Source organism: Sciurus carolinensis, chromosome 17 (assembly GCF_902686445.1).
Source record: "Sciurus carolinensis chromosome 17, mSciCar1.2, whole genome shotgun sequence".
In the NCBI taxonomy this organism is placed as follows: Eukaryota; Metazoa; Chordata; class Mammalia; order Rodentia; family Sciuridae; genus Sciurus; species Sciurus carolinensis.
The window spans coordinates 51,045,403-51,059,666 of NC_062229.1; the positions used below are offsets into that span (position 1 = coordinate 51,045,403).

At 34.7% G+C, this 14,264-nt stretch overlaps 1 protein-coding gene across 5 annotated transcripts in view; it reads left to right on the forward strand.

Annotated features, from left to right (window-relative positions):
• The window catches only part of Ankrd28 (ankyrin repeat domain 28), a 198,753-nt gene that overhangs the window by 168,680 nt on the left and 15,809 nt on the right, over positions 1–14,264 (forward strand). For all 5 annotated transcript variants that reach the window (XM_047531881.1, XM_047531880.1, XM_047531879.1 and 2 more), the window contains 7 exons: positions 2,536–2,647; positions 3,681–3,707; positions 4,078–4,152; positions 8,384–8,585; positions 10,786–10,873; positions 11,109–11,226; positions 11,787–12,006. In XM_047531881.1, the coding sequence (XP_047387837.1) occupies positions 2,536–2,647; positions 3,681–3,707; positions 4,078–4,152; positions 8,384–8,585; positions 10,786–10,873; positions 11,109–11,226; positions 11,787–12,006 (842 nt within the window). The remainder of the gene's footprint in view (positions 1–2,535; positions 2,648–3,680; positions 3,708–4,077; positions 4,153–8,383; positions 8,586–10,785; positions 10,874–11,108; positions 11,227–11,786; positions 12,007–14,264) is intronic.

Consider the following 14,264-nt stretch of genomic DNA (forward strand, 5'->3'; position numbering starts at 1 on the left):
ATAGATTGGGGTTTTGTCCACACATACCAGATTGATGCACTCACAGGGGTCACCTCTGCAGATATTGAGATGAAAGTTCAGTTAATGGGCTTAGGTCTAATCAGACCTTGGGGACTTAACTCGCTCTGCTCTGGAAAGATTAGCTCAACTTACCCCTAGGTCCCTGATTTTGCCAATCTGTGTCAGGAGTCTGGATCTCAGGAGCCTCTAAGAATTCTACTCACAGGGCAGGGGAGCCAATCCTCCACATACTCTACTGCTCACAAACACACCCTTCCCAGGCTTAGTCCCTGAATGTATGTATTCATGCCCACTTCTTCAGTTTCCCAGTCCTCTTCAGCTGTTCATGTGAGCCACCAGACTCAAAAGCTAATTGTAATCCCTTCAGTTTTTCTGACTTTATTCCCCTTTATTTTCTCTCTTCCTGTTTCATTCACACTGTACTAGGTGCACCCTAGACCACACTGTAGATGCTTGCAGAGATAGTACAGCAATGTTTGCTGTGATCTGGCTCCCATAGCTTGGGTACTTTATGATGGCTCCCACCTCAGCTCGATTCTTGCCAGGTGGGAAATGCAGTGCACTTTTCAGACACCAGTTGGCTGTGTAGCTCTGGATCAGCTAAGTTTATGCTGCTTTTCTGATGCACAGGTTTTTCTGCTTAATTTGTCCATTGTTTCTCTCTGTGTGTTATCCGTCCTCTCTGTGGGGAATCAGTGCTTACTGCTGCTGCAACCAGCTTGGCTCCCATGTACTCTATTGTTCTTTGTTCAGTGCACACAAACTTTTCAGTCTCTAAAAGACTCTGACTGCCCTGTATTGAATTTCAGTCAATTCCCTTTCACACCTACCTTGCTGAGAAGCAGTACTCCTGCTGTTTGAATCCCAAACCACAGAGAAGTGAAGATGCAGCCTTCCTATAATTCACCATCTTGAATCGCCTCTAGTTTCTTTCCATTTGTTTTTATATAACCTCAGTATCATTTTTAAATTTATGTTTATTTATTTATTTTGCAGACTGGGGGTTGAACCCAGGGCTTCACAGATGTTTGGCAGGTGCTCTCCTCCCAACCTACATCCCCAACCCTTTATTTTTGTTTAATTGGCACAGGATCTCCCTAAGTTACCTTGGTTGGCCTAGAACTTGGAACCCTTCTACTCAAGTTTCCCACATAGCTAGGGTTATAAGCATGTACCATTGCCACCCAAATAGACACATCAATGTTTTTTTCTTTTTCTTTTTCTTTTTCTTTTTTTTTTTTTTTTTTTTTTTTTTTTTCCAAGTTGCGGATGGACACAAGACCTTTATTTTATTTATTGTTATGTGGTGCTGAGGATCAAACTCAGTGCCTCACACATGCTAGGCAAGTGTTCTACCATTGAGCTATTATAATTTTTTAAAAACTTTTTAACATAAGTATAATTAACACTGGAGTAGACACATTGGAATATAAGACAAATTGTCACTGAGTAATTACAGACTTGAAATTTGGGCATGAATGGGCTTCAGATTATATGGATAATGTCCTCATTCCCATCTATCAAATTAATACAGAAGTCATCTCACTTTAAAGGTGAAATGATTTGTCCAAGATCACTGATACCATGTAACTGTCTTGTCATCGTTGTTGTTGGTATTGTTGTTTTGGTACTGGGGATTGAACACCTGGGGGCATTTTACCACTGAACTACATCCTTTTCTATTTTTCATTTTGAGACAGAATCTGGCTAAGTTACTGAGGCTGGCCTTGAACTTTCAATCCTCCCTCCTCAGCCTCCGGAGTTCCTGGGATTACAGGTGTGCGCTACCACACCTGATGCTGCCAAGCTATCTCTAGAAGCAAATCTCTTACTTTTCATGAAATTCAGTATCTTTTATTTTTCCTATACTAACAATATTTATTAAAAATATAACAAATTATGAATCTTAACATGCCTTTTTTAATTATTTTCCTTATATTTTAATAGCACAGAAATGAAAAGGAGGGTGTCTTATGAGAAGGCCTTTCTTGTTTCCCCCATACCACTTTCACCCTGTTTCAACCCTTCTCGGTTCTCTAATTCAAGATCATTGAGTTCTGATCTTGGTTTCTTACATAGTTTGATTTGTTTTGTTTTTTTTTTTTTTTTTTAAACAGCTTTTCTTGCGCTTCCTGATGAGACATTATACTTACTCTGTGTTCTTGATGAGTGGTAATATTGCCATCATTGTATGCTTACCACCACTAAGAGTTTAATCCTGTTGTTTGAGTAGATGGTGCCATAAACTGGCTGTTGTAAAAATTTTCAGGGATACTAATCTTTCTGATATACTTTGGAGTTATTCACTTTGAAAGAAGTAGATTCTTATATGTACATTTGATTGGTATTTTCATACTTCAGTGACTGTCATTCAAATGACATATTTATAGTGTAGATATTTTTATTATTTTTGCTTAATCAAGTGTAAGAAAAATTGTCATTTTTAAATTTATCTCTTTGTCATTGGTTAAAATGCAGGGTTTAGGATTTTCATTTTGTTGTTACTGTATGTAGGTGCCTGGAATACTTATTAAGAAATGATGCAAATCCAGGGATCCGGGACAAACAAGGATACAATGCAGTTCATTATTCAGCTGCTTATGGTCACCGTCTGTGTCTTCAACTGGTAAGATTTCTGAATTGTTATTAAAGGAATAGTGTGAGTTAATGGTCTAGTTACATAATGAAAATGAGAATAAATGATTCAAGAAACAAACTTTCTTTTGCTTTTTAGCATTGTCAGAATCTATGTAATTCTTAAATTCATTCTTGCCTTCTTAGTAAGTTATCGCTCGTTCTCTTTAACTTTTCAAAAAGCAAGGTGAAAGGATAAAATTAAATCTCTGGTGAGGAGTTGGGCACAGTGCCACACACCTGTAGTTCCAACTACTCAGGGAGCACAGGCAGGAGGAGCACTTGAGCCCAGGAGTTTGGATTCAGCCTGGGCAACATAGTAAAACCCCCATCTCAAAAATAATAACATCTCTGGAAAGGGCTACTTCCAGCCTTACCTTATATCACCCCATGTCTGTGTTGTCTGCTGCATTTATGTTTTCTGTAAATTTCTAAAAAACTAACCATGTCTCATGTGAAAGAAAGCTCCCTACCTCCTTATTCTTAGGAAATTCTGAAAAGTTCTTTCCTTGCACAGTACCCCTCAATAAAGGAGACTCTCCTTCTGCCAAAGAAATTTTCATTTCCACTGTGGTCTATCACAGAAAATATGTTCCATTCACCCCTCTTTGCCAAACCAGGAGGAAAGCTAAGGAATGAGTTAAAATATACTCCTGTGTGACAGATGCTTCAGCTTTTTTATATAGATTCATAATTCAGATTACATTAAATTTTGCTTCCCTTCAAGGGGCAATAAAACTGAAGGGGAGTGGATATAAAAGAAAATCAAGGTTAGTGTATTTATTACACCATTTAGAATGCTGCTACAAAAATACCACCTATTTCCTTAGCTTATGGATCTTTGGACTAAAATCTTAGAACTACATATGTAGACTTGTGATCTATTTGTAATTGTTTTCAAAAATATATAATTTTTTATACACAAAACATGGGTTTAGAACAGAAGTTTAAAATGGCCTGTGTAAATAGAAACTTAATATATATGAATACTTCCTAAATATTTTTGTTTTTGACCTTTATTTCAGATTGCGAGTGAAACTCCTTTAGATGTTGTAAGTATTAGTCGATTCTCCCCTACCATTCTGAATGTTGTATTTCTTTGCCCTCATTAGAATTGAAGCTGAAGATGTTTTCACATATCTCTAAGAACAAAGATAGTGGTAGAAATTATGTATTTGGGGTAATGGAAATATTTACTGGTGAAGGTGAAAAACATTTTCCCAAAGTCTTGATTTTACAGTCTTCCTCAAAGATCTTAGTCTGTGGTCCTTACCATACTTTTGTAATAATTCTGTTCTATAAACTTACTGAATTGTGGATATATGCTCTAAAATGGATTTGAACAGGGGGATGGGAGGAATAACTGCTATAGTATATCTGAAAATTTCATTCCTCACATTAAAAATGCCCCTTCTTTTTCAGTTAATGGAAACCTCTGGGACAGACATGCTGAGTGATTCTGATAACAGAGCAACAATAAGCCCTTTACACTTGGCTGTGAGTACTGCCTTCACAGCCAACTTGATGGCTGCTTTACTGAAATATCTAATATCTATTTGCATTGACTCAAACTAGTGCCCTGAGCTTTTGGTCCATGTAGTAGTTATCAAGCAGCTAAAACTTTTAAGAAATTTTTTTAATCCAGAGAATTCTTTACTTCACTGTTTTTAATGCTGCTCCTTCCTTCCATTTTTTCTTCCTTCCTTCCTCCCTTCCCTTTCCTTCCCTCCCCTCCCCCACCCCTTACTCTAATATAGAAAGAATATGCCTGTGACATGAGCTTTCAAATGTGCTGTCCTGGTAGAAGGACTTCTAACTTGCTAAGCAGATGTTATACACAAATAAAAACAAATTCTATAGTTTTTTGCTTACTTTGTGATCTTGTGGTTCTTACTAGTTGTGTGTTCAGTGCTACTTAAGTTATTCACACTTGGCGACATGATCTATAATGTCTGTTCTACTTTTAAAGATTCCTCAGAATTTTTCCTCTCGCTATCAGTCACTAACAGAAAGTTAGCAAAGAATTTAACGGCTTTTTTTTTTTTTAATTAAATATGGGAATGAATTACCTTAAGAAATTTTAAGTAGAGCGCAGTCTACCTTTCTGTACTTAAAGTTTTGGGGCTTGGGGTTGTTATTTTTCTTCCCCAATGCTGGGGATTGAACACAGGGCCTCACACAAGCTAGGCAAGTGCTTTATCACTGAGCTTCATCCCCAGGAAAAAAGAATTTATTTTTTAAACAAAGATGTTATAGTTGGTTGGGTGGGGGACTTTTTGATAATTAGGAGAAAAGGATACTGTCACTAGTTGTTTGTGAGACCTCTCATGTTAAATAATGTAAAATTCTTTTTAGGTTATATATTTGACTTAATGGGGATTACTAAGATCAATGATCCATTTGTTTCTTTTCATATGAATTGTTAGTTTTTAATCTGAATGAATATTCTCCTTGTTCTAACACTGATACACTGAATTTTCTGCTTTCTGCCCCAGTGTATTATGGAATATGAAATAAATTTATGAATATTTCATATGAAATATTTTCATATTCATATGAAATTGTACAGAACTATGGGAATAATAATTCCTGTCATGGTCTAAATAAGAAACTTTTGAGTCTTTGGAAACACTTATTACCTCTATCAAACTTGAAGAGTATATAAGTCTGAAAAGGTAAAACCAATGTGGAGAAAATACCCATTGGTGGCAAGAAAGACTAGGCAATTCTTATATCAATCTGTAGGGTTCTCTTATTTATTTAATTTACTTAGAAATTGCACATTTGTCTGTACCTCCCTTCCATAGCCAACCCCTCTCCCCAACACACACACAGAACTGGGCAAGTTTCTCTTTTTGTGCTTGCAGGTTTAACACTATACATTAAATAGTGGGTACTCCCTCACTCTCTCTCCCTTCTCTCTTATTGTTTTTCAGTGGTGGTTAAATTTGGTTTGGTACTGGGACTTGAACCCAGGGGCAATTAACCACTGAGTTCCAAGCCCTTATTATTTTGAGACAAGGTCTTTCTAGGTTGCTACTAATGTACCAAGGCTGGCATTGAACTTGGAATTCTCCTGTTTCAGCCTCCTGGGTCTCTGGGATTATAAGCATGCACTGACTGGTTGTTGGTTGGTTGTTTTGCATGTGTGTGCACTCACACATATGTGCAGGGTTTGTTTTGTTTTTTGTCTTCGTTTTGTTTCGTTTTGTTATTTGTTTTGGGGGGGTTGTGTGGTTTGATTTTTCATCAAAGAATTTTTTGTGGTGGTAAGAAGAAAAAATATAAAGTTTATGGTGGTTTTTGTTTTTTTGGTACTAGGGATTGAACTCAGGGATGCTGAACCATTGAGCTATATCCCCACCCCTTTTTATTTTTATTTTTATTTTTTTGGGGTGCTGGGGATTGAACCCAGGGCCTTGTGCTTAAAGGCAAGCACTCTACCAACTGAGCTATCTCCCCAGCCCCTATTTTTAATTTTGAGGCAGGGTCTCAGTAAGTTGCTAAGGCTGGCTTTGAACTCGCAATCCTCCTCCCTCCCTCAGCTTCCGGAATTGTTGGGATTACAAGCATATGCTACCATTCCCGGCACAGTGTTCCTTCTTAGTGTATAGTTCATAGTGTTAAATATATTCACATTGATGTGCACCCAATCTCCAGAAATTACTTAACTTACAAAACTGAACACTGTATATATTCATTAAACAATAGCTCCCTGTTTCCTCCTCCCTCTAGCTGTTCCTATGATTTTTGACTATCTAATCTTATCTAGATACCCCGTCTAAGTCAATTTTTTTTTTTTTTTTTTGTTACTGGTTTATTTCACTTAATATACACCATCCTCCTATATTTCCATGTTGTTGGTCTAGGGTTGTGCTCAGTGGTAGAGGCTTGCCTCGCATATTGTAGGCATTGGATTTGATCCTCAGCATCACTTAAAAATAAATAAATAAAATAAAAGTTTTGTGTCCATCTACAGCTAAAAAAAAATGAAAAAAAATTTATCCATGTTGTAATGTGTCAGGATTTTTTACATATTTAAGACTGAATAATATCCCATTGTGTATATGTTTATATATTCATATACCAGTGTACACTTAGATTGCTTCTATCTCTTAGCTATCTGAATAAATACTGCTATGAACATGAGTGTGCTAGGTAGTATTTTAAGCTGAAACAGTAGCAGTTTTATAATTTACTTATTAGACTCAATGAAAGGTGATTCAATGAAACGCTGCCACGTTTGCATTTCATATCTAACCAAGACATTTTCAAACCTTGGTTATATGAATTTTTCACTCTAACTTCCCATTTGAGCAAATTGGTACAGTAAAAATACTAACCTGTGGTTAAGGAAACTAATCTTGATTCTTAACTTTGCTGGTACTAGACGTACGCATTCCTTTTCCCAATCTTTTATGAGGACATGATGAAGGGAACAACCCTGTGGCCAAAGCCTCACAGCTCTTATTTTCTCTCATCTTTTTGTACTTTCTTCTTCCACATTCAGTGGTGTTCCTCAAAGTTCATTCTTCTAGTAATATAATTTCAGTGATTGGGTTTTGATGAAAAAAACTCATGTTATCCTAGAACAGAAGTGTTCTGTAGTGTATAGTTACTTTAACTTTTGAGGTAGTCAAGCTTATACGTCATAAAACTTCCTACACAGAACCACCAAAGAGATCACTAAGATCCAGAGCAACTTTATCTCTTGGTGGTACTTTCTAATATTTTGTATAAGAAATGAAGTCTTTTAAAGCTTATTATTGCTTAATGTCCTGCTGAGTATCCAGTCCTATATAAATGTTCAGTACACACAATGACTTTTTTTAATGAGTTATCAGAAAGCCCTCTATCATACTATTTAAAGAAGAGACTTCAGCCAGTATGTTACAGCAAGTTCAAGGCCAGCCTCAGCAACTTAGGGAGACCCTGTCTCAGAATTAAAAAGAAAAAGGACTGGAGGTGAAACTCAGTGGTAGAGTGCTCCTGGGTTCAACCTCTAGTACTAGGTGGGGAGAGGGGGAACGTTCAACTTGACAATCTTTGTATCTTACTCTTACATAACTAGGACAATGCCTGGCACAAGGCAGATAATTGACCAGAGCTTGATTAAGTATTTTTGTGTTAAGAGAAAATTTATTTTTGAACTGTGGTACATTATGGAATGGGGTAGTCACTTTGAGAAATCAAAAGACTCAATTACTGATTCAATTCATTACTACAGCTATCCCTCCGAAATAAGTATGATAAAATTCTATCAGGGAGTTAATGCGAAACCCTGAACTGTGATTAAGAACACTTTTTTGAAATCATAGACTTTAATTAAAATCAAAACATTTACTGAGTTTATATCTATTGAATGTGTGCCATGAACCAGGCATTGTATTCTCATGAAAATATCAACCTGTAATTTAAACTTTGTTAGTTGGCGAATACCTGTTCCCTAATATTGTAGTCTGCTGTGTTGCTTTAAAAAATATACAGTTAATTTTCTGAATTCTCAATATAGAAGTTTGTATATCTCAAATATAATAATGATGTGGAGATAAGTTTTCTCGCTTTACTTTTTTCTTAAGTGTTTATGGTCTTGGGATTATATGTCATTGGCAGAGCCAGCACTACTGAAAGAAAGAAAGAAAAGAATGTAGGACGTCAGTCTAAATTTGTAAATTTTTATTGTTTTGTTTTTTAAATATGTATTTTTATTAATTTTTTTTATTTCTAGGCCTATCATGGTCACCATCAAGCACTGGAAGTGTTGGTACAGTCTTTGTTAGATCTTGATGTGAGAAATAATAGTGGAAGAACTCCCTTAGATCTTGCAGCATTTAAGGGCCATGTTGAATGTGTGGATGTACTCATTAATCAGGGAGCCTCAATCTTAGTGAAAGATTACATTTTGAAGCGAACACCTATACACGCAGCAGGTAGGACAAATTTTGTGCTATTTATCTAATGTTCTTTTTCCATTTCTGGTATATAATACTCCTGGTATATATCTTAATTTTTTAAAATCTTAAAATGATCAAATGATTATATTTTCAGTTGAAAACCAACAGCAAGACTAATTTTTTTAAATCATTATCTGCCTTAGAAATTGGATTTATGTAATAATCTACCTTGTGAAATATTTTATCATGAAACGGAACAGTATTTTTTTACCTTCTGATGGGAACTATTTCAGATTGGTGTGTGCTTTCATTAACAATTGATAAACATTTTTAGTTATTTTTACCATTGTACAGTAATTATATAGAGCACCTACTTTATGCAAGAACTACTCTGAGTTGTAATTTTATTATTTTTCAAATGTGAAAAATGCTAAGACTTATAAGTCATTGTAATTACTTGGTACCAACAATATATCACTAAAAGATGCAGATTCACAATTCTGCAGGAATTACTATAAAGCAGTGTTTATTTTAAATAGCCAGGAATGATACAATTGAGGAAATCTTTTACTGAAGTGTTTTTCTTATCCATAATAGGCTGCCTTTATATGATTAGATTCACTTCACTAAGTCTGCATTTATTGAGTGATTCTTAAGAACACATTTAATACATGTATGATTACACAAATGGTGTCAATTTATATTGTGTACAACCATAGAAATGAAAAGTTGTACCCCATTTGTGTATAATGAATCAAAATATAAAAATAAATAAAAATTTTTAAAATTTAAAAGTTCTAAAAATTAAAAAAAAAAAAAAAAAAAAAGAACAAATCCAGGCATGATAGAGCATGCTTGTAATTCCAACAACTGGGGAGGTTGAAGTAGGAGAATTTCAAGTCCAGGGCAGCCTGTTTCAAAATAGAAAAAGGAAAAAAAAAGCTGAGGATATAGCTCAGTTCCAAAGTACCCTGGATTCAATCCCCAGTACCCAAAAAATAATGCTAATAAATTTAAAAACAAATAAATAAATGATGGGCCAAGATCCTTTTGAACCATCCCTAAGTATTTGGCACTGTTGTTAATTACTAAGAGAGCTGTTGGCAGAGTGCAGCATACAAGTCAAATGGAGGTGGGAGGAGTGGTTTTGAGCCACAAATCTTAATAACTATAAAAATTTCATACAGCTATCAGAAAGTACTATAGAATATTAGACCCTAGTTTGCTTTCACTAGTTTTTTTCATCTTTTTTTAATTAGGAGAAATAGTGAAAGACATTCCTTTCTGCATCATTTTGTGGCTTATAAATTTCTTTAAATTTCAAACTGTATTATACATGGGCAGATCCTGCATTTCGCATATTTAACTTAGTTTCAAAGCCACCTGTTTTCTTTGGGCTACTTCTGCTTGCCTGTTTTATGCATTTGGACATGAAAAAATGTTCTTTATAGATATGTCATTTTTCTTATTCATAATATGTATATGTATATAGCATTTGGAATTCTTTCAGCTATAAATAACAGGGTACCCAACTGCAAGTGACTTTAGTGACAGGGGTTTAGTCTATCACATAAAATAATCCAGAGGCAGATGCAATTTCAGAATTGGTTGGTTCCACAGTGATGTCAGAGCTCCACCAGATTCTCTGTTACTCTTCTTGTCTTTGCATTTATGTTGCAGGATGGTTGCTATTTCTTTACAGGGTCATATCCTAGATCAGGAAAGAAGGGGGTTTTCCATTATTCAGAGTCAAAAGTGTTCCGTACAAGCCCTCTAGGCCTCTCAACATCACACTGATCAAATTGGGAAGTAGCGCTCACCTTGCAACTGATCATTGTCAGAGGACATTCGGGTGATTGTGATTGACTTGTTCTAATGTAATTGACTTCATTTTGTCCCTTGGCTGGAGGCAGTTCAACCTTCCCTGACTTAGAGCTAAGTGCCTACTCTGATTTACCATCAGGAATTCATATCTGTTCAGCTTTAACAGTAAAAGCAAGTAGACATCACTTTGTACATGTAGTTTTCCTTCTTATGTACTGAATTCAGTGAACCCAAAGTTACATTGTAGACTTTTTTTGGTAGTGGGGATCAAGCCCAGGGCCCCATGGATCCTAGGCAAGAATTCCACTGAGCTACATCCTTAGCCCCCAAAGTTACATTCTAAATGCACTCTAAGATGGACATTTTCTGTTTTATTATTTATTTACTGAAATTTTAAAATTTCACTTTACAGCAACAAATGGTCATTCAGAATGCTTACGATTGTTAATAGGAAATGCAGAACCACAGAATGCAGTAGATATTCAAGATGGAAATGGACAGTAAGTTTTAATAATTTTTAAATTATTGAATTACTTCTAAGGTATTATTCTACATACGTTAGTCTGTCACAGTAATGTAACTGAGTAACATCAAATAATAGTTTTTAATATAAGTATACTTAAAGTTGTATCAAACAAGGCATATTTAAAAAACAGGACATTACATTGTTTTTTGTTTTTTGTTTTTATCTAGTACAGTTTTAAGTGATAGCACTAAAACTATTCTCTTGTTCAGGACACCTCTCATGCTGTCTGTGCTCAATGGGCATACAGACTGTGTGTACTCACTACTGAACAAAGGAGCAAATGTAGATGCCAAAGATAAATGGGGAAGGACAGCATTGCATAGAGGGGTAAGTCATCTTTTTTCTTTGCAAAAAACTCTTGTGACCTCATATTACTTAAAACTAAACCAGACTGTGTTTATTTTTCTTTATTAAATTTCTACCAGACACTAAGTGCTGAGGTTTTTTAAATTAAGTTTTTAAATGCTAATTTGGAATACTTAAAATATGTAACTTAATCCAGAGAATAGTAATGTTGTAACAACAGTTTAAATACCTAAAACCTTGAATGAAATTAATATCTTTTGTCATTTTTCCATTATCTTAACTATTTTTAGATTTTATCTTAACCTTTTCACCTTTGAATTATTATTTTCATTGACTTACTAGTGTATCTTCCTCAGTTCTAAGTTTTTCATATTACTAGTACTTTGACAGAATTGCTACTTTACCTGAATTTTTAAACCACTTCCAATAAAAATATACTGAACTATTCAGAATATAAAAAGTGGCCCTAGTTGGCAGGAAGATATGGGGAGTACAGACTTCAAAACTTCTAAATTAGCTAAAGTTGTCATATAGCATCCAACATAATACGTTTGACTACAAGCAAATTATGTTTCTTTTAGGCAGTTACAGGCCATGAAGAATGTGTAGATGCATTACTTCAACATGGTGCTAAGTGTTTACTACGGGATAGCAGGGGTCGGACACCTATACACTTGTCAGCTGCCTGTGGACACATTGGTGTTCTTGGAGCCCTATTGCAGTCAGCAGCATCTATGGATGCAAACCCAGCCATAGCAGACAATCATGGATATACTGCACTTCACTGGGCTTGCTACAATGGTTAAGTATACAGATAAAAACCTGAATTAAATGCCTACTGTATATTGAATGGAGACAATTAACTATAATACATTCTGATATTAATATATTTGTAAGCTTAAAATTTAAGATTAGTAGGATGCCTAGGAATAATCTACTATTTAGTTATAGCTCCCTCCTGTCCTTTGTCATGCTAGTTGTCAAAGTTTTTTGAGTTAAGCAATGACATCTTTTAAAGTTTTTCTTAGATCTTTAATATTTTACATTTTAGTAGGTTTTATAATATTTCTCATGTCTTTTATATAGTATGTTTGTATTTTTATTATGTACTTTTACTTTCTAAATGTTCTTGTATTGGGAAAAAAATTATGTAGGGAAAACAGTGAAATGCATCACACTCCAAATTGAAATCTGTGTATGTTTCTTGAGCATATCGAAATATAAGATCCTTTTATCACCACTAACATGCTCAGTGTTTTAAAGGAATAAAACCCTAGCAGATGTTAGAAACTTTCTAACTTTGCTGCATAGTTAGAACAGACTTATTTCTAGCTTTCTAGAGACTCAGTCACAGTCATGCCTTTTATAGGTAGACCCACAAAAGGTCATTCAGGGTAGCAAAAAGCTATTTTTAAGATATTAATGTTAAAAATGGAGTTTAGTGCCAGGTGCAGTGACATACACTTATAATCCCATCAGCTCAGAAGTCTGAGACAGGAGGATCACAGATCCAAGGTCAGCCTCAGGAATTTAGCAAAGCCCTGTGGCAACTTAGGGAGACCCTGCCTCATATTTTTATAAAAGAACTGGGGAGCTCAGTGACAAAGTAATCCTGGGTTCAACACGCAGTACCAAAAAAAATTTTTTAAAGGAGTTTGGCTTATAAAAATGTCACTAAAATAATTTACATAGTGAAGCTTATCGCTATATTAATTTTTTTTCCTTGATTTGATCATCTTAAAAAACATTCAGATTTATTATATGCAGTGTTAGCAGTAGTTCTATCAAAAGTTTGGGCTTAAGTCTTTAGCAGGTAGAAAGGTGTTTAAAATTTGTTAGGAATTTCACTTGTAATATTTGAGATTAATGTTTGTTGTGAACTCATGTCCACAAAGCTGTAGTTCAAGTGTAGAATCTGTTCTGAAATCAGCTGAGTATGTTAACCAAAGAACTGAGGTTTTCTGTTGGCCTATAATCTACTGCTTCATGTAACATGCTTCAGTAACATTCTGCCAATGTTACTGAATTATGGTGAAAGAGGAAATCTCTGAATCTTTAAAATTACGGTTTAAGTAAATGTTCATAAGGATTTCCTAGATGTTATTTCTGCTTTCATACTAATTCTTGTACTAGAGTTAAGAGTTTCATTTCTTTCACTGTCAGAAATTTTTAGATTCTTCTCTTTTTGGGGTGGAGAATGGAGGTTGTCCTACAGTTACTGTTGGTCATCCTTCAACTCTGAGTATGGATAGAACTAGAAACTAAAATAATTAAATCTGTTATGAATTCCAAAAGCTTAGCTTGGTATGTTTTCCTTTTTACTGCCTTTTATTCTTAACTAAAACAGTTTTTAAAACTATAAAGCCTTTAGGTTTTGACTTTTCTTTTTCCCTTTCAACTCACTGAAGCTTGTATTTAATGATTATAATGTAGTGGCCAAAGATTAGTCCTAACTCAAGGAAGAGACTGTATTTTGCCATTAAAATTTAATTCATTTTTTAATGTGACTTGACATTTTGTGAATATGAGGAAAACCCAAAATACTTAATACAGTTGGAAAATATCTCCAAATGTGAATTTTGTTTGTATAAGAGATAAAAACTATTAATGAAGCAGACTTGTTTACTGGTTTGTTATTGTTTTTAATATATCAATGATACCAGTAATTTTTTTCCAAAAGTTATTTTATCTCAGGTACGCTTTGTCATTTGGAGAGTTGTTCCCTATTGTAACATTTCTTTTCAGGTCTATGTGTAGAAAATTATTCCTATTCTGTGACTGCTTAACTTCAACTCCAAAGTACATTTTGTTATAAGAGACAGAATTTTGCACAAACTTCATGCTTGGTTGCCATTTAAAAATCAACAGATGTGCCTGATTTTCAGACTGTAGAAAAATTGTGATTCTGAATTGAATTGGAAGAAATTAAATGTGTGTTGGTTATATGCAATAAGAGACCTTACAGTCTAAAATTAATACCATATTTATAGCCAAAAGGCTGCTTTATAATTTAACATTCTGAAAGTAGAATATGTAAAATGGTTTTACTTTGACTAGTA